The following is a 21211-nucleotide window of genomic DNA, read 5'->3' on the forward strand; positions in this document are numbered from 1 at the left end:
GAATTGCTGTGCCATGATAAACTTTGCAGTGACTAGGAATAGGGTCTTGATAATGCTGGAAAGCGATCTCATTGAACATCAGGTGGCATGAAACTGTTTATGCAAACAAACTCTGCAGATGCTCCTCCATCATTGTTGCTAAGTGAACTTTTGACATTCTTAAATGGTTACAGCTGTGCTTTAGCTAATTCTCTGTAGTGCAATCATGTGCAGAGTTCCTCCAGTTTAAGTCAATTGATTTCACATTGAAATCATTGCCTTATGCTGGGGTAACTCTACATAGTATTGCCATGTAAATTTGCTCTTTGAAGCTTAAAATCCTAAGTTTTGTTTTTACCCCACAAAAAGAAGATAGCTTATACAAAAGAATTTATCCTTAGAAGAAAATCAAAGGAAAAGATATCTTTGGTCTTCTGGTACTTTTGTGCTCTAAATTGCGACATTCTTAATTACATTTCAGATGTCCTTCATGATGCGTGTATATATCACTTGCATGCTTATTTTGTTTGCAGTGAGACCAAACTTTGAGGAGGGTGGGACAATAACAACAGGAAGGAAGCATGAATTTATACGCTCTGAGAGTGAAAACTGGCGCATCTTCAGGGAAGAGCAAAATGGTGAAGATGATGATGGAGGTTGGAGATTGGCTGGTTCACGGAGGGACGGTGAGAGATGGCGTCCTCCTAGTCCAGGTGAGAGGAAATAAGGGAAGGGAAATCACAAACTGCTCTAAAGGACAGCGAGTAAACAAAATCTGGAAGGAAAAGGTCTTAATTGAAAATATTTTAAAACTGCTGTATGATGCAAATAATCCCTTTTAGTTTTTTAAAATGAAAAAAAAACTTTGACAATGCTGTATCCTAGAAAAACTGGACAATAACCGAGGTATTCTTACCTTGATGTTCTTTCCACAAAATATTCTTCAAGTCTGTTTTCTTCTAAGGATCACTCAGGATCCCAAGGCTGCAGTATTATCAGATGCTTTCTGCTACTTGGAAAGAAGCGGAAAGAAATGTTTGTCACAGAGAATGCTGCATTGTGTATCTTCCTGACGTCAGACATAACTGATAAATGCATAATAAAGCAGCAGTGTGTCTAACTTAGACAGTATTAAAACAGCTGAACCAGCACCTCATGATGATCAGATGTGAGAGACTTAGTTAGGACATGAGTATCCTGTTTAGCACACAAAGAGTACTACTGAATCCCATAGATGTTTTGAGTTCTGAAGGGCTGTCTATATGACAGGCTCATGTCTAGATTATTTCTGAGGATGAAGCACTGTTAGATACTTTCTGCTACTTAACCAGCAGAGAGAAACATTTGTGTCAGAGAATACTGCATTGTGTAATATATGAACATTCTATAATCTCTCCTTAGTTCATATATAAATTTAAGGAAATTTTCCAATGCTGAAATTTCAGTATCTTGTGTTGCCAACTAAGTAATGTATAAAGTAAGATCTAAAACTCTTAGCTTGCTGTAGGATCAGTTGATGGTTGTTCAGGTCTTATGAGACTAACAAAAGTAGCTTTATATTATGAGATCCATATTCCCTGTTTAACAGGAATTCTGTGCTAGGATTACATTAATACTGGAGCACTCTGTATATCTAAATCTCTCCATGTTCCAACTTGCAGTTCCTCTGTTGTGGAATGTATTGAAAATAGGCATAAGACCACTAAATGATTTTAAAAGGGAGACTTTTAAGTGCACAAAGGAATGGCAGTAGAGTAATGCTTCTGGATGTTAAAACAAAGTTGTTTATATAAAGGAAAGTATTGACAGTAGAGTGCACTGTATCTTATTCAGTTTGGCTCCGTTGCCTTAAATGTGAAACTCAAATTGAAACAGAATTCATCTGTGTTATATTGAAGGCGTCTGGTGGTATTATTTCTTCTCTAACTCTTATCTAGTACAAAATGGGGGATAACAATGTATACAAACTGTCTGATGACAAATCAGTTGAAAGGAAGTTAATTTCTAGCATAGGGTTGCCAATTGCCTGGAGAAAAATGTCCTGCCCCTTTATTAGAGGCTGAATGGGATGTTTTTTACCAGGTGATATACCTCTATGGTATGAAAAACTTCAGCTGCCTCTGTTAAAGGGAAAGTACATCTCTCCAGGCCCTTGGGCAACCCTGTTCAAGTAAAGAAAAGAAATTACTACAACTTCCAATTTTAGTCACTGTAAGTAGAATGTGTCCTAACCACACACCATTTAGCACTTTACACACATGTAGTTGATCAGTGGAGTGGAAGTTGCAGTAGCCTCAGGCCCTCTATTGGTTGACCAAAGTACTGTATATAATTGAATAAAGGTTTTGTGTATTAAGTCTTGCTCTCAAGGAGAGGCTTACAGCTGTATGACTGAATCCCAGGCTTTTAATTCTGATAGGAAGTTTTTCAGGGTTAGGAACACACTGCAGACTGCTAACTTCAGGGCTGCTCCAGGGATTCCTGAATGAAGGGGATTGTTTGGATCCATTCCAATCTGGTTTCAGGCCTGGTCATAGGACTGCAACAGCCTTGGTTGCCCTGGTGGATGACCTGTACTGGGAGATGGACAAGGGAAGTATAACCCTGTTAATTCTCCTGGACTTCTCAGTGGCTTTTGATACCATCGATCATGGTATCTTTCTGGGATTCGGTTTTGTTTTCTCGGCCATGTCGGACTCTCCTCTCCGCAGGTCCGGGAGGAAACGTCCGAGCACCCTGACCGGGCGGCTGATCTGCGAAGATTAGCCCCCAGGACTCCCAGTGAGGGAGGCAGGGTCCGGGACGCTGCGGGAAGAGCCCCCTGAAAATCAATGCGGGGGATAAATTGCCCGTTTGTCCCTATGGAGGCCGGCAGACGTGCGCGGCGCCTTGAGTGCTGCCGGGCCATGGAAAACGGCAAAGAGCAGAACTAGGCAGAAGCCTGTAAGTAAGCAAATCCCTTCTGTTACTACAAGCGCACGCGAAGGAGTGGTGGGATCTGAAGCTAAGAAGGCTTGTTCTTCCCCCTCGCTGAGTTTCAGAATTCGGCTGGCGGTCCCCCCCCCCCTAAAATGGCAGCGAAAAAACAGAGTCCCGCTTTGGGCAAGTCAATCTCGGCTGCCCTGCAGGGGAAAGGAGAGTCGCTCGAGGAATTGGTGAAGAGGTCGGTTATCGAAGCCATAAAACCCTTTGTTGACAAGCTGAATGAAACAGATCAAAGGGTGGGCTTAATTGAGAGCGAAGTGAAAACCATTAAGGAAGTAGCGGGGGGGGCAGAGAAGTCTGCTCGGGAAAGTGCGTCACTCGTGAGGGCTACGAATAAAGAGTTAAAGCTGGTGGAGAACCAGCTGATCGGGCTACAAGTGGAACGAACACAGACAATTTTGCACCTCCAGAACGTGAAAGAGGAGGAAAATTAGGATTTATGGGGTCTGGTCTCGGAACTATTGGCGACACCCGCGAAGGCAACTAAAGAAGAGGTTAAAAGCGCCATTTTGTAAGTCCGTCGGGCTTCTTCAAAATATGCAACGAAGCGTCAGCTGCCTCACGAGATCATCATCGATCTTTCATCTGAAAGGATCCGAGACACTATTCTATACAACTCATACAATGCGGATCTGGACTTTTTGGGCAATAAAGTCAAGATACTGAAAGACGTCCCATTTTTAGTTCGGAAAAGAAGATTTAAGTATAAAAAGCTCGCAGCTCTTCTGAGGGAACGTGGAATAAAGTACAAATGGTTATTTCCGGAAGGTATCTGGTTCAGTTACAAAGATCAAGCTTACAAGATAATATCAGAAGATCAACTAAGGGATTTTGAGGACAAAAATCTGGAATTTCAGCAAGACACCAAGCAAGAAGAAAAGGCGAAGTCTGAGGGGAGGGGGGAGGAAACGAGCACGGCGGCTGCAGTTGCTCAGAGAGAATTGCGTCCGGGGCCCAGGAGGGGGAGGAAGACTTAATTTGAATTGTAATTTGTATTTCGCAAGGTCAACCACTCCATCAATATTACACAAAGCTTTAATTTTTTTTTTTTTTAATAATGGCAGTATGAAGGGAAAGCATTTTGTGTAGTGTAGTGTTGTTATATGTTGTTGGTTTTTTTCTTTCCTTCCCCTGCTCCTCTTCCTTTCCTTTGTATCGTTAGTTAATGTAGTTAATAAAAAGAATAAAAAATCTTAAAAAAAAAAAGATCATGGTATCTTTCTGGAGTTTGGACTGGAAAGCCCTGTTTTGCAGTTATTTCGGTCCAACTTGAAGGTAGGTCTCAGAGTGTGGTGCTGGGGGACTGCTGCTTTACCCCATAGCCTCTTGTCTGTGGGCTTCCTCAAGTTTCTGTCCTATCCCCCATGCTTTTTAACATCTGTGTAAAGTAGCTGGGAGGGATTTGTGCTGAGTTGTCACCGATATGCAGATGACATTCAGCTCTGTCTTGCACTACCAGTAGATCCCAGGGAGGCTGAGGAAACTGTGAACAGGTGTATAGAGGCAGTTTTGGATGGATGAAGGCTACCAAGCTGAAACTTAATCGCAACAAAAAAAGGTGCTACTAGTGGGGGGGAAGTTCGACCTAGAATGGGGCTATCTTCTGTTCTAGATGAGGATGCACTCCCCCTTAAGGAGGTCATAGATGCAGAGGAGTTAGCCGTGTTAGTCTATAGTAGCAAAATCAAAAAGAGTCCAGTAGCACCTTTAAGACTAATCAACTTTATTGTAGCATAAGCTTTCATGAATCACAGTTCTCTTCGTCAGATGCATGGAGGGCAAGAAGAAACTGGTCAGATATATAGGTGGAGAGAGGAGGGCGGAGTAGATGCAAACAGTAGCTTCTGATATGGAGATCAGTTTGCTTCTGTTAAGGAAGTCAGTTACTTCTGATAATGAGATAACCATTCATAGTCTCTATTCAATCCCAGCTTGACTGAGTCAGATGTATCACTCTAGTCTTGTTCCATCTGTACTGGCTCCCACTGCAACCTCTTATGTTTTATTCATCAGTTTAAAAAAATAAGGGAATAAATTAAGGCTGGTCACTTTTACCAACCAGTCTTCACATTCAGAAAATCAAATTGTTTTTTCTGCAGCTGTGTGGTCCAGTTGCTTGAAGTTACACTGCTCAGTCATTCCTAAGCTACTTGTTCTTTAATAATAACATAGCTAAGAGATAATGGTATTTTAAGGGAGTACTGAGAGGGGATAACTGTGGTGGCAGACTTATAATAAAATACTTATTTCACGGTGAATCATAAGCTGCAGTGATGTTATAAAGTTCTGTCAGTTTGTACTCTCTTCCATGTCCTCTTTTCCTCTATCAATTTCTCTTTCAAAATAATTCTTTCCCTACCGAACTCTTGTGTAAAGTTACTTTCCTGCATCCTTAGATGGTCCACGTTCTGCAGGCTGGAGAGAGCACATGGAGCGACGGCGAAGGTTTGAATTTGATTTCCGAGACCGAGATGATGAACGGGGTTACCGAAGAGTGCGATGTGGCAGTGGCAGTATGGAGGATGATAGGGATAGCCTTCCTGAATGGTGTTTGGAAGATGCAGAAGAAGAAATGGGAACTTTTGACTCATCTGGGGCATTTCTGTCTTTAAAAGTGAGAAACTTACTGTGGACTTGGTATAACATAACCTTTTGTTTATAACTAGTGATAGAAAGATGGATGTGTGTGTTTTGTCTTCAGAAGGTTCAGAAGGAGCCAATTCCTGAGGAACAGGAAATGGATTTCCGTCCTGTAGAGGAAGGGGAAGACCAGTCTGATTCAGACAGAAGTCACAGTGAAGAAGCCAAAGAACTAGATAAAACACATGAGAGGGAAGTGGTTAAGGCAGAGCGAACAGCAGCAGGTAAGAAGGGTATCTTGGGTATATTTTTCAAGAATTTAACTCCATTTCCCAGACCAGTTAAGTAAAATTGTCCATGATTTCAGAAATAACAGAAGAAACAGTCAAAGAATCTTCACCATCCGCCAGGTCAGGTACTCCAATCAAACTCCAGTCACAGGAGCCATTACCAGCAAGCTTGCTTGAAAGAAGGGATGACCATGTTCCAGAAGTAATAGAAAAAACAGGGGACAAAGAGAATCAAATGGAGGATATCCCACCATCCAAAGTGCCCAGTAGAGAAGGTAATCAAAATAGTTAAGTAAGTATATGAAGTCTGACATATTTTAAGAAAGAACGTATATCCAGAATGTGCACATAAGAGTGCATTTTCAAAGCGAGGTATACATAAGGAGCTGAAAAATAAAGCTCTTTCTAGCAGTGTTGAAGTACTTCATGTTTTCACTGGCTAATTTTAGTAATTTATTCAAGTATAAACATAAGTTTGGTGTAGCACAGCAGCTGGATTGGTTGGAGCCGTAAGAAGAAATAATGTTCTCCGTTGTTCTTATTTACTGTATGTACTACCTCCTTGGGTACTTAGCTGAAATAAAAGACACAGTCCAAATTGCTGCCCGACCAGGGCAGAAGGGAAAAACTCTTCAGGAACATGTGGATAGTATAGCCCATATATATGGAATGTTCCTTCTCATTTCTCCACCACCTGCCCATCCTTATTCCAAGCCAGCTGTGAGCAGGTTTGCTAAGGCTAAAAAAATTCTTTATAAAGGAGGGCAATTAGTGATTTTTGCGTGTTGAATTTGGCTTAGTTGTCAGCTGCCTATAATCAGTGTGAAATGTTTCCCTTGTATAGAATTTAACTCTGAAAACTAAGCTTTCTGGTACAACATTTAACTCATTTTACCTGTGCAATTAGAAACATTAGGTGAAAGAGGGTCAGAAGTATTTTATTCTTAGAAGTATTTTACTCCTTACAAATAAAGATAGGTTTAGCCAGGAACAAATGATTTGGATAGTAGACAAATCAAGAGTTTCTCATGAGTCAGCCATCCATAGAGCATGCAAAGAAATTTGCTTTTCATTCTCCCCCTCTTTAGAGCCAGTTTCCACTGTCCAGCCTTCACCACAGATTGCTCCAGATGTAGCTTCCCCTGCTCATCTTCCTCTTCCAGACTCTAATCCACATCCCGCCTTAAGGCCTGTTCAGACATCAGTCACTGCTGCTCCAGGCATGGGGAATATTCCTGCTGACCCAGATGATGAAGAGGGTCTCAGACATCTAGAACAGGTAATGAATATCTGTCTTAAAGACTTACTGTTAATTTTTATTTGTACTTCTGCCAGCTGTATTTTCCAATTAGCCAGAAGAAAATTTCTGATCTTTCAGTTATGTTTGCAGTCTAATCTTGTAAAGCCAACTCTCAGTACTTAAGAGAAGGAAATGTTGTTTTGATTGGCTTGGATCAGAAATATTGTCAATTTTCCTTCTACTTCCAACTGCATACCTATGTTACATTGCATGCCATCACAATGGCATGAGAAGCTGCAGCAGAAAGAGGTGTCTGGGAAGAACTCATTGCATGTAGACAACATTGTACGTTGTTGTCAAAGCCACACCAGGGTTTCAGTAACTTAATTTGATGTCCAGTGTTTACTTCTGTAATGAAATGGCCTGCATTTCTGCTCTTATGAGTGCCCTAGAATATCATTAGAAAAAGTTAACAGCTTTCTTAGTGCAACAGTGAATATCCATCAATAGTAATTTTGAAAGCACCAGCAATTTTTACTTCCCATGACTCATGATGGGATTTCATTTTCACTGACATCTACTACATGTTGTTTGCCAGCTTTAATTTGTTTGCCAGCTTCATGTTGTTATTACTATTGCTGTTATTTTTAGTCCACCTTTCTGACTGAGATTTAAGACAGATTATACCGTGTAAGACAAATACTGTCAGTGATCAGCAGCTGGGATATTAAACATTTTCTCATAATTATGCATGCAAATTCTCTATTTTGAAAAAGGGTTTGCGGTTTTCATAGAAATACTTGTTTTTCGCTTTGTTTTCACTTTCTTTTTTAAAGTAATTTCCTTCTGGTAGTTTCAGATAGGTAGCTGGCAAACAACAAGTAGCAGATAATGCAGATCTCAGATTTATTGGGATATTTTGGAAATTTAATTAACTATCTCTCTAGCATTTTTCCAGGCAAAAGCTCAAACTTTAATTCTGCTTAAAAACTTGGGTTTACAAAACTAATTCTGAGATAATTATTGTTCTATTTTTTCTCCAAGAACGTAACTTGAACATTGTTAGTTGTAAGGATTTTTAACAATGTTGAATGTTGTTAGTTGTAAGGATTTTAGAAGGACAGCTGGAGCTGTTTTCTACCTGGTATTTATTGATGTACTAATGAAAATGATTGAAATGTATTTTGTAATCAGGTATTGATTTCCAGTTCTATTGTTCAGTTTTTATACACATTGCAGGAGTTTTCAATGTTCTAATAATTTCTTGAAAACCACCAAATATATCATCATCATCTTATATACTAATAGCGAAGTGGCCCCACTCCTGCAGATAGTTAAATCCATGGATTGCAGCCACTAGGCTAGAAACTGGATGCTTCTGCAACTTCGGAGAACCCCTCAGGGTTGCAGAAAAATCTGGAACAGTAAAAAAAATGGGGGGGGCCCTAAATCCCCCTCAAACTACTTACTTGACTTCTACGTATGCTCACTGTCTCCACAGAAGTGGAAATCATTCTGCACTCTGGCCTTCTCCTCTCTCAGGCTCAGACACAGTAGCAGCAAGCTGCCTCAAGCCTAGCAGAGGCGGCAGCGAACAGCCTATGCTGGGCCTCAAGAAGTGCCAGTGTGCTGACCCTGTGCTGGGCCTTAGGAAGCACTTTAAGAAGGGGGGCCCATTGTGCCTCCCCCCCCCCACCATGTCACACTGACACAATCCACTACATTTTGTTGTGGCTCTCCACTTGTATATCCTAATAGTCAAATATGACCTAATCTGTGGATACTGCTGTTTGCACATTGGGGCCACATTGACAGAAGACAGATTGTTCAGCAAACTTGGTGCAGGCTGAGGGAGCTGCTGGGAAGGTAGGAAAAGCGAAGCAGGAAAGATGAAATCCTCTCACATTGTTGCATATTCCCCTTTTTACATATATTAAGCATATATTAGTGGCATATATTAGCAGATTTGTGATGTTTCAGTACTTATTTGCACATCCTTTAAAAGTCTGTTTTCTGAAACTATATAATACAGTTGCTGTTAACTATAACTGTTGTCTGCTGCAATATGGTATGTAACAGAATAATTTTAAAATAAAAAGCGTTGAAGTCAACGAGGCTCGTTTCCAATGAAACATGCATAGTTTTGGACTGCGCATACCTTAACTGGAACTATTTAAAGTATAATTCTGTTTTTTTAATACTTGGCATTTTAGTAATCCTAAAGCATCTATATGCATGCAAGAATTCTTTGTCAGCAGTAAAAGACATTCTGATGTGGCTAAACAAAGGAATGGGTCCAGAGATTAATGGCAGTAGAAAGTGCATGCCTGTACCTTGCTGTTGCAAGGTTTCAGGCATTTAACTTGTGGTGTAATTCCAGCATGGTTTGAGCTAACCTTAATTTAGAATTCAAACCATGGCTGAGGCTTCCAGCATACAGACTTCCTGCTGCAGACAGCTGCAGTGTATGGTCTAGAGGTGTGGAGTTCAGTTTGGAATTCAGATTAAAATACTGAATTTTGGCTGATTTGGTAAAATCAGAGTATTCCAAATCAAAAATCAGGTATCCTGAATTCTTCCATACTTTCAAAAAGAATTTGGTAAAATTTGGCCATTGTTTTCTGTTGGAAAATCACACTGGGAGCTATCTGCTAGGCTGGAGGAATCATTTTTCAATCAAACTTCATCAGATTTGGTGGGAACCTACTACTGACTTCTCTAAAGACCCCGCCCCCCAAGGTTTTATGAGGATTGGACACTGGGGACCAATTTTATAGGCCCCCAAAGAAGTTGCCCCCACCCATTCTCCATTAGTCTCTATGGGGAAAATACCAGGGAGCTATCTGGGGGCTGGGGTGGCATTTTTCATGAGAACTCACCAAATTTTCAGAGGACCTACTTCTGACTGTCCTTTAAAGACCTCCCTAGTTTTAGGAGGATTGGACCCCAGGGGCCAATTCTATGAGAGCCTAAACAAGGTGCCCCCAGCCATTCTATTGCTTCCCCGGGGGGGGGGAATCAAAGCTGACTCCCATTGGATAAACACACTGAGGCAAGGCTGCCATGGCCAAGGCACACTCTCAAGTGCAAGTTGAGCTCATCTCAGAGAAAGCCCGGTAGAACCAAACTGAAGCACAGAAATAGAATCCCTCCAGGACCAAAGTGAAAGAAGAGGACCAGCACTACATCAGAGAAACACATCCCTTCCACCAAAACGAAACTGAAGCAAGCAACACTGTTGCAGCTTAGCCCAACAGAAACAGTGTCATTCACAGCATCCAGACACTGGGTTCAGGCAGTGGGGAAACACCACAGAGCAGAACCAAGCAGTACATAACTACAAACACAAGGCATTCTCTTGCTTCAGTTTGCTTCTGGGGGGGATTCATTCTTGTGCTTCAGTTTGCTGCTACTGTTATTTCGGTTAGGGCCTGTGGGTGAGTGAGTGAGTACGTGCCTGCGTGTGTGTGTGTTAGGCAGCAGCATGAGGCCTTCATGGAGGGGGATGAGAAGGTAAGGATGGTTCTTCCCCCAGTGGAGGTTCCTGATGCCTTTGGAATTTGTCACCTTGAAACTCATGGGGGAGGCAACCATCTTATTCTTTCTCCTTCAAATAAGTATATCAACTAATCCAGTAATTGCTGCCTTGGTTCAATATCAGAGTCAAAAACTAGGCTGCATGGTTTAATCTGTAGAGCCATTTGTACCTTAGCCACCCTCTTGCCCATTTTCTTTTATCAGGAACTTGTTACTTACTGATTTGAGACTACATATCACATGCACACTAAAATAGACTGCATTGACCAGCACAGCAGCCTACAATGAATCTTGATCAGTCAGAATGTGTGTGCCCAACTTATACTACCTGACTATCCCTGAGCATCCTATGTCTAAGAACCATTGAGTGCAACCAGTCCAAATATGCAAGAGAATAATGTGCTTTCAGACTGCCTCTAGAGATTCAGAGGTTGACCTGAGTGATTAACTCTGGTCATCATTTAACCTTTCTTGGTTTATATTACAAATTCAATTTCTTAACATAATTGCACCATTATCCGGTCCCAAGGGAAACAAGTAAAAGTTTAAAATGTTTTTTCGTCCATTCTTACCTTGCACCTGAAGGTATTGTTTGTAAAGTCTTCTTAACGTAATTGCATCATTATCCAGTCCCAAGGGAAACAAGTAAAAGTTTTAAATGTTTGTTCGTCCATTCTTACCTTGAACCTGAAGGTATTGTTCGTAAAGTCCTCTAAATTTCAATTTGTTCTGTAGCAAGCTGAGAAAATGGTGGCATATTTGCAAGACAGTGCCCTGGATGATGAAAGACTAGCAGCCAAACTTCAAGATCAGAGAGCAAAGGGTTCCTCAGTACCATTACTCCATGAGTCCATGCAGAAGTGGTACTATAAAGATCCCCAGGGAGAAATTCAGGGTAAGCTCTGCCTCTTGATTTTTGTTATAAAACAGTATTGAAAAGTTGAATACAATTCTGTGTATATAGGCAGTGTACCAGAGCTGACATAAAAGTAGGATGAAAGTGAGGAGAGGTATGTTTTGTGGCTATCAGAGAATATGTTTAGGATGTTTCCATCAGAATAGTAGTTGCCACTGTTTGTTCAACATGCAAGCTGCAATGTCCTGTCTTCAGCTATACATATACCCATTGTGGGTAAGGAAATGTCGCTATTTTTATAGTGGCCCTCCACATCACATTCCTATTTACATTATGATCGTTCTAACTGTTGGGAACAACCCTCATTGGAAACTTCTTTTCTTGATTGTATTGAATGTATTGCCTTCTATGCCTTCTATGTCGTTGGGTGATTTTTGCAGGTCCTTTTAGTAATCAGGAGATGACAGAATGGTTCCAGGCTGGGTACTTCACAATGTCACTGTTGGTGAAAAGAGCATGTGATGAGGGCTTCCAACCGCTTGGAGACATCATGAAAATGTGGGGCAGGGTCCCTTTCACTCCAGGTCCAGCACCACCACCACACTTGGTAAATCCTTAAGAAACAATATGTAAGATGATGAACTTTAAATTGAAAACTAAAATGAGACAATAAATCAGTTGATGGTTTCATTTATGACTCACCTTACATTATCCTTTCTTCAATTATTAATGTGCAGTATTGTGTATTTTATTTATTTAAAATAAGTATTCCCCACCCTCTCAGCCTAATCATCTGAAATTGCTTTATACTGAATCAGACCATTATTCTATCAAGGTCAGTATTGTGTTCTCTAGACTGGTAGTAGCTCTCCAGAGTCACAAGTTGGAGGTATTTCACATCATGTTTTTAAAATGGATATATTTGAAATTAAAGCTGAAAACCTGTACACAACGCAGATGCTTAACCTCTGAGCCACAGCCCTCCCAAAGCTGTATCCTGTCACTCTGTTCAGTTAAGGATGGGGCCTTTGGTGAAGGCAGGGCATGTTCCATTGTTAGAAGAGCCCCTTGCACCAATGAAATATTCCATGCTCAGATGGAACCAGGGCTTTTTTTGTCATGGTAAGCATCAGTGCCTGGCGGGGAGGGGGCTCTCCCAGTTACTTATATACCAGCACTTCTTTAAAAATAAAAAGACGTACCTTACAAGCCTAGGTCTCTGTGCCCCTGCCTTCAGAGGTGAGGCATGTGAAGCTTTTTCAGTAGTGGCACCTTGCTTATGGTGCCCTTCCCCTTGAGGTGTGTCTGGTGACCTGCACTGCTTTCTTTTAGGCTCCAGGCCAAAATATTTCTATTCACTCAGGCATTTCATTAAGGGATTGATCTTTTAAGACTATCTTAGTCTGGAAACAGTTATTTTAAGCTGTCAGTGGTCTGTTTTTATGGTCTGTTTTTATGCTGGGCTGGATTTTTAATGCTGGATTCTCATTAATATCTGTTAATGTTTTTATTACTTGTATTTTGTAAGCTACTTCAGGCAAGTTCCTGGCTAGGTGGCATAAAAAACTTCTGAATAAATGTCACCCCCCCCCCAAGTTAATCCATTGATGTTCCATTTTCTAACATGTTCAGTACAGAAAACTTCATTATCATTGTGATCACTATAACCACAGCTGTGTATAATAATGCATTCTAAGCACAGAATTACTGGACACAGAATCCAATATTGTGAAAACCTTAAAATAATTGATTGCAAAAGTGGGTTTAAAAGTTAGTGGGTTGTGCCTGATGAAGATGGCTAGCATTTTTCTAGTGGTTGCTGAGAGGCAACATCCTCTCCTAATGTATAGCTGGATAACTAAAAATAAGCTAGTGTCTGCATATTTGCTTAATTTACCAAATGGGTATAAGTCACAGGTCAGCTTTCTTGAGTTGCCAGGGTGCAGCACTACATTGCTTTAGTACAGAGTATATACAGCCATTTTACATATTGTGACGCTGAAAGTTAACACTATGACTGAATAGGCCTTTCACATCAGGAAAGTAATGAATGCAGAAAGTTGATATTTTTTCCTCAAAGTTCAGTTATGGATTTGTTTCATATCCACAGGGGGAGTTGGACCAGGAGAGACTGTCTAGACAACAAGAACTCACGGCCATGTACCAAATGCAGCATATCCAGTACCAGCAGTTTTTGATGCAGTAAGTCTAGAAAAAGATCTGCTAAGGGCTGCATTGTGCTGCTTTAGGCTCACTTCAGGCTTGTTTTAGTCTCACTTCTAGGCTCATTTCTAGGTTCACTTCAGGGTAGTTCTTAATACTGGTAGAACTGCTGCAATTCCAAACTGCACTGGACATACGTGTAACATGCAATGATTGTGAGAGCTTTCAGGTAGAAATGCTTGCCATGTTCTCTGTAGAACATGGCTGTTTTTGCCATTTGCAAGATAAAGTAGCTATCTAACAATATATGATTATCCTCCAACCTGTACTGTGACAGTGAACACTGGGCCGTCCTTGCATCTGGGAGGCATGTGAAGAATCTATCCTGAATCCTCTTTGTTGAAAACAAATACTGTAGTAATTGTTCACATGGTTTTTGGTCATGTCTGTCTAAATTCTTATAGAGCATTTATTCTTTGGGTCTTTGCCTCTGTGCAGATATTCTGATTAGAATATTATGAGATGAGACATTGTGATATGTCCCAGGAATTTTATTTTTGCATTTTTAAAAATGAAGAACATGGGTAGCATAATCATTTCGATAAACACGACACTTTTCCTCTCTTTTAAAGGCAACAATATGCACTGGCACAGCAGCAAAAAGCAGCCCTCTCATCTCAGCAACAGCAGCAGCTGGCTCTCCTCTTGCAGCAGTTCCAGGCACTTAAGATCAGGTAAGAGTGCAGGTCTTAGAGCCACTTCACATATGAAGCAGTTGCAAACCCTGTTGAGTACTGAGTGTCAACTCAACAGGAAGCTACAGTCAGTTACCGCTAGAGAACCTATAAGTTGCAGAGAGCAGACATATTTGTTGCATTCACACTTCACATTTTTAGATAAACACTTGAAACTTCATAAGTGTATATTTAAATGTGTAAAAGTGGCCTCTCTAAAACAGCGTGGCTGTTTATGCTAGCTCAAAAATACATTGTGCTACTGTTTATTAATTAAAACATTTTACCTTGCCTTTCCTCATGGTTTAAGATGGCTTACAATAGTAGATTAAAAACATTTACAGTTATTTATTTATTTAGTTATTTATTTATATTTCAATTTATAAACCACCCATCCTCAGGGGCTCTGGGTGGTGAACAAGTTAAAATCAATAAAAACAAGAAAACAACAATACTAAAATCAACATACAATAAACAATAATGAAATAAAACCAAAATACAATAAAGGACCCCAGATTCCCCCTCCCCCCTTAAAAGAAGCCTGCTGTTCGAACTCCCTCAAAAATCCTGGCGCACAGGCCAGCCTTGCAGTGCCTCCTGTTAATGAGTTGTTTTTTCATGTGTAGCATGATGCACCCAGAATTGAGTAAAAAGATTGGTGTCATTTTGTTCATGATTGTTGACTTCATTCTTGTTAGTCCTATCCCTGTATCTATTTTAACAAATTAAACACCATTCTACCCTTTACGACTGCTAGTGCACAAGTTTGTACTGAAATGTAAGCAAGTTTTTTGTTAGAAGCCTTCTTTGTGAAGTTCATGCAGCGATATTGGAATTAAAAGGAAGCTATACAGTGATTTTACCTTAATACTGGATTTGAGTCAAGAGATGGAGGAGTATTAAAATTCAGAACAGTTCCATTGTGATATTAGAGTAGAACTACATTTTGAGGTTAGCATGCTGAATTATCATTTTTATATTACAGGAAGTCTGAGCAGAACATAGTGCCACCAGTAACAAGATCTGTGACAGTGCCAGATACTGGGTCAATTTGGGAACTTCAGTCGGCAGCCCCACAGGCCACAGGTATGTAATGAATATTTTGATATTTAATTTGAACTATTTTTTCATAATACATTAGTTACAGCTGGAGATGGAGTTAAGTGGGTACACTTTTATCATTGACAATATCAACTGAATTCTGCATATGTAAAAGAGGTTTTATTTTCTGCATGCACAGGGCAGGATATGCATATGGCGTTGGACTCTCTTCTTCTAGTTTCCCCAGTTTGTTTATTTGCTTATTATTTATTTAACACATTTGTATGCCACCTTTCAATCCCCAAAGATTCCCCAGTTTAAAACATTTAAAATGTTTTTAAAACAATTAAATAAACACAGACACACACAACACAAAGAACAGGGAGGAGGGCCAATAACAGTTACTGAAAATATGCCAAACAAAATAAGTCTTCACCTGCTATCTGAGGACAGCAATAGATGGGGACAGATGTATATCCTTGGAGAGGGAGTTCCAAAGTTTTGGCACCACTACTGGGAAGGCCCTTTCTTGGGTTGCAACCCATCTAGCCTCAGATGGCAGCAGCACCCAAAACAGAACCTCCCAAGATGACTAGAGTAAACAAGTAGATTCATATGAGAGAAGGCTGTCATTAAGATATGCTGGTCCCAAGTTGTCTTTAAAGACTAGTACCAGTACCTTAAATTGGGTCTGGAAGCAAATTGGGACCCTGTGCAGATGGAAAAAGACAGGAGTGATATGGTTCCTATGACCTACTCCAATCAGCCTTCTGACTGCAGTATTCTGTACCAATTGTAGCTTCCAGTCACTCTTCAAGGGCAGCCCCACATAGAGTGTATTGCAGTGATCTAATCTAGATCTTACTAGGGCATTTACTACAGTGGCCAGATATTTCCTGCCAAGAAAGGGCCACAGCTGGCTCAGCAACCGAAACTGGTGAAAGGCACCCCCTAGCCACTACTGCCACTTGTTTATCCAACAGGAGGCCCAGGTCCAGCAGTATCCCCCAAGCTGTGAACCTGTTCCTTTAGGGCGAGTGCAACCCCATCTAGAATAGGAGATAGCCCATTTCCAAATCTTTGGTTGATCTCTCTCAGTAGCTTTACATAGATGTTGAAAAGCATGGGGGACAAGATGGAACCTGGGTCACCTCTTAGGCCAGAGGCAAAGGAACAGAGCAGCAGTACCCCAACACCACACTCTGAAACCTACCCTCGAAGAAGAACGGGAATCACTGCAAAACAGTGCCTTCCAGTCCTGAAATGTGATCCATAAAGATACCACGATTGATGGTATCAAAAGCTACCGAGAGGTCCAGGAGAATTAACAGGGTAAAACTCCTTCTGTCCATTTGGCGCAGGTCATCCACCAAGGCTGTTTCGGTCCCCGTAACCAGGTCTGAAACCAGATTGGAACAAATCCAAACAATCCACTTCATTCAAGAATCTCTGGAGCTGGCCAACCATCGTTTGTTCAGTTACCTTGCTCAAGAATGGTACATTTGAGACTGAATAATAGTTATTTAAGTCTCCTGGGTCCAGAGTAGGTTTCTTTAGGTGTGGACACACCACTGCCCACTTCAAGGCAGGAGCCACCACCCCTCTCTCAGGGAGGCTTTTACTGTCTTGCAGGTCCTGTCTGCCAGCCCCCCACCACAGCAGCTTTAAGCAGCCAAAAAGGGCAAGGGTCAGAAGTAGGTTGTAGAATCAAGTCCACTTAGACTATATACACTGAAAGGTATCCTGGACGCATCAGCACCCTGAGCCCATCCAGTCCTGTTGCTGCTAATATAGAGTTCAAGACAGAACAGGGGCAAGAGATTTTATTCACAAAGCTCTTAGCAAAATGATGAAAGCGGGCAGCAGAGCAGTACACCACCCTCTGTGTGCTGGAACCCAATAGTCTCCTGATCACCTGGAAGAGTTTTGCAGGTCTACATTGTGCGGATGCAGTTTTTTTCCTTTGCCACAAAGTTTAAAGTATGGATACCAGTGTTCTGTTAGAAGTCAGACTGGCACAGAGGATGTCATTTGGAGCATATGAGAAGAATGTATTTGATAAGGCAGAAAAGAAAGCAAGTTCAATAGCAAATTTTATTTAGATTTGCTTTTAAATAGATATTTTAAGACTGTCTCTAGCTTGCTGGCTCCAGTTTTAATATTACTTGTCCTTAACGTGCCTGAGTTTAATTAGAAGCTTTTCTATAAGAGTTTATTTTCATTTGTTTGTTTCTGCATATTTATTGCATTTGCATGTATTCTGCTCTTTCTTGGAGGTAAAAGAAAATTCCGCCTTGTCTTGCACAGGACGTTTGCAAAATCCAGCTGGATCTTTCCTTTTTTAGACTTTCAGAGGTTAGGGGTGGAATCTGAGAAATAGAAGGGTTTCTCCAAATGAGACTCCATCCAGGCTTATGTACTATGATATTCTTAACTTCTCCATGAATTGGCTAGCATACACAACTCTACACATTTCTGTCCTCATTTAATATTCATTAGCATACAGCCCATTTTCCCCGCTTTGTTTTGCAGTCTGGGAAGGAAGTAGTGTCTGGGATCTCCCGATCGATACTACAGCTCAGGGACCAGCTCTAGAACAATTGCAGCAGCTTGAAAAGGCCAACGCTGCAAAGGTAAGAAATGGTAGATAATCATGTAGTGCATATCACTGGCAATTTCAGTCAAATTTCTGGCTTTCAAGATTTGTGACATGGCCTGTGTTCGAATACAGCAAGTTATGAAGGTGTTAATTATGAAACAGAAGTTGCTCATTCATTGATTCACTTCAACATATTTATATTCTCCTTCTTCAGCCTAGTGTTCCATGGTGGCTTATAGTAAAAACCATACAATAGAAATCATAAAATACAATTATCAACTCATAACATACGTGTACATATATTAAAACAAGAGCAGATTAATACAAAGAATCTAAAACCAATAAAAGGCAGCTAGAGTAAAATAGCATCCAATTAAAATTACATATATAAAAGGCAATATAAAAATAATAAGGCTTGGGCAGGAGGAAACATGGGGACAAATGTCAATGTAAAAATTTGGGGAAATAAAAATTTCTTTGCCTGGAACCTCAAAACTTGTAGAGTTAGCACCAGGGAAGTCAATTTGGGAAGGGAATTCCACATCTTTGATGCCACAGCCTGTCCCTGGTGCTCATTTTTGTAGTGTCTGATCTTATTGGCTCCTAAAGATATAAAGAAGACATTACCTAGCAAATCAAATCAGTAGCTATAGCAAAGGATAGTAATGTGAAACCAATTTTTACTGTATCAGCAAGAATCACGCTGTATGCTGTAGATATATTTCACTTACTGTGGACTTCACTTCCAACGCCAGTTCTATACTTTCAGCTAGAGCAGGAGCGAAGAGAAGCAGAACTAAGGGCCAAACGAGAAGAGGAGGAACGAAAGAGGCAGGAGGAGCTTCGGAGACAACAGGAAGAGCTCCATAGGAGACAAGAGGAAGAAAGAAAAAGACAAGAAGAGGAGCTAGCTCGCAGGAAGCAGGTAATTTGTCAGAAATGTTGTATAAATATTTCGGTAATATCCTAAAGAGAACCTACTCTCATGACTTCGTGAGTGTGTGTGAGTGTGTGTAAGTGTGTGTAAGGCCTACTCCATCTCTTATGTAAAGGTGTTACTTAGGCTACCAGTCTTTATTCTCCTTTTGTGAAGCATGTAAATCTGTATCCCCTTGTGTGTATATCAGTATCTTCTAGACAAAGAAAGTTCTGTCCAACAAAGTTTATGTCCTTTTTAGGTGGGTAGCAAAGGAAGATGTCAGGATGTATTACACACGCTAATTTCTGCTCTAAGTTGCATTGTATCTTTACATCCGGACATCTTCTTTTGCTACACCTCTCTCATCTAATCAAGCTGCATTGTACCTTTGCATTCTGATGCCTTCCCTTGTAACACTTCAGTCACCTTTGGCTGGCATATATAGTCTCAGGGATCTCCATTCTTGCTTGTGTCTGAAGAAGGAAACTCTGACACTTGAAAGCTTACACGCTGAAAATCTTACTTGTCTCTAAGGTGTCTCTGGAAATGAAGATTATGTCAGTATCAGCTGTTTTTCTTCACTGTACTGCAGGCTTCTTTCATGTTATTCTGGATGACTCTGATCAGGCTTGATTCAGATATAGAAATGCAGTTAAGAAGAAGCCCTGAGTGTCTGATTAGCTTTTCTATGTCAAATCATTTAACTTCTTGCAAGACATACACCACAGATAGCATTTTCAGTTCTTTACCAGGTATAATACACAAGTAATACAATTACAGAATCTCTACTTCCATTCTAACTCTTTATTAGTAAAACACGATTATTCAGCATTCTTAATTTTGGCTCAGTCAACAGAAATTCATACCATCCATTACAGCAACTACGTTTATCATTAAAAGAGAGCAATTATTATGAGTCTAAATCTTACCCAAAAATAAAAAGGTCACAGGCAAGGCTTCTAAGAAGAAGCTCACAATCAGTTCAGCTTGTCATATTTATAGGGTTTCCTGCTTCAAAGGGTGCACTTTCTTGGCTAACTTACCTTATAACTTCAAACACCATACAAGGTTATCTTATATTTGAAACATCTACTTAAAGTATATAAAAATGTTAGTTCATTCTTGCTACATTTTTATCTTAATGAAGCCTGTGATTACAAGTTTCTCATACATATTAATACCTTTAAACCCTCCATCAATACATCTGTCCTCGAGTAATATCGCCAACTTCTGTGAAAGATCAAGATAGGTAGCTATTTGTCTGTCTGTCTGTAGCAGTAGAAAAGCGGAAGAGTCTCATAGCACGATGGTTGTTGTGGATTTTCCGGGCTGTATCGCCGTGGTCTTGGCATTGTAGTTCCTGACATTTTGCCAGCAGCTGGCGAAATGTATTTTCAGGCGGATATTGTTGAGGTGGTTTAAAAACTCCATCAATTCTTCCTCACCATGGCTCCAAATGATAAATGTATCATCCACAAACCAGAACCAGACTGTAGGTTTGTGGGGTGCTGATTCTAGAGCTGTTTTTTCAAAATGTTCCACGTAGAAGTTTGCTATAACTGGGCTGAGAGGGCTTCCCATGGCCACCCCATCCATCTGTTCATAGAATTCATTATCCCATTGGAAGTAACTGGTTGTCAGACAATGGATGTAACAGAGGATGTAACAGCCGAGTTATAGCAAACTTCTACATGGAACATTTTGAAAAAACATCAGGAACTACAATGCCAATTCGGTTTCGTTGTCCCGGCCATGTCGGACGCTCCTCTCCGCAGGTCCGGGAGGAAGTGCCCGAGCAGCCTGACCGGGTGGTTGGCCTGCGAGGGTTAACCCCCAGGACTCCCAGTGAGGGGGTCAGGGTCCGGAGCACTGCAGGAAGAGCCCCCTGAAGTCGATGCAGGGGGTAAATTGCCCGTTTGCTCCTACGGAGGCCGGCAGACTTGCGCAGCACATCGCGTGCTGCCGGGCCATGGAGAACGGCAACAAGCAGATTTAAGGTGAAAACCTGAAAGTAAGCGAATCCCTTCTGTTATTCTAAGCGTATGCGAAGGATTGGTGGGAGTTGAAGCTAAGAAGGTTCGGATATCTTCCCCTTCATTGAGTTTTGGAACTTAGTTGGCGGACTCCCCCCCCCCCCCCAAGATGGCGACGAAAAAGCAGAGCCCTGCTGTGGGCAAATCTGTTTCGGCTGCTTTGCAGGGGAAAGGAGAGTCTCTTGAAGAGGTGGTTAAACGGTCGGTCGTTGAAGCTATGAAGCCCTTTGTTGATAAGCTAAATGAAATCGGTCA

General features: G+C 40.9%; 1 protein-coding gene across 2 annotated transcripts in view; it reads left to right on the plus strand.

The window, feature by feature from the left end:
- The window catches only part of GIGYF2 (GRB10 interacting GYF protein 2), a 100507-nt gene that overhangs the window by 66161 nt on the left and 13135 nt on the right, over positions 1-21211 (plus strand). The window contains exons 8-19 of one of the 2 annotated variants that reach the window (XM_054982823.1): positions 513-692; positions 5361-5578; positions 5666-5828; positions 5912-6109; positions 6923-7113; positions 11347-11506; positions 11908-12074; positions 13578-13669; positions 14263-14364; positions 15350-15450; positions 17938-18038; positions 18774-18929. In XM_054982823.1, coding sequence (XP_054838798.1) covers positions 513-692; positions 5361-5578; positions 5666-5828; positions 5912-6109; positions 6923-7113; positions 11347-11506; positions 11908-12074; positions 13578-13669; positions 14263-14364; positions 15350-15450; positions 17938-18038; positions 18774-18929 — 1829 coding nt within the window. The remainder of the gene's footprint in view (positions 1-512; positions 693-5360; positions 5579-5665; positions 5829-5911; positions 6110-6922; positions 7114-11346; positions 11507-11907; positions 12075-13577; positions 13670-14262; positions 14365-15349; positions 15451-17937; positions 18039-18773; positions 18930-21211) is intronic. The other variant, XM_054982824.1, reaches the window with a different exon arrangement.

Source organism: Eublepharis macularius, chromosome 6 (assembly GCF_028583425.1).
Source record: "Eublepharis macularius isolate TG4126 chromosome 6, MPM_Emac_v1.0, whole genome shotgun sequence".
NCBI classification, from domain to species: domain Eukaryota; kingdom Metazoa; phylum Chordata; class Lepidosauria; order Squamata; family Eublepharidae; genus Eublepharis; species Eublepharis macularius.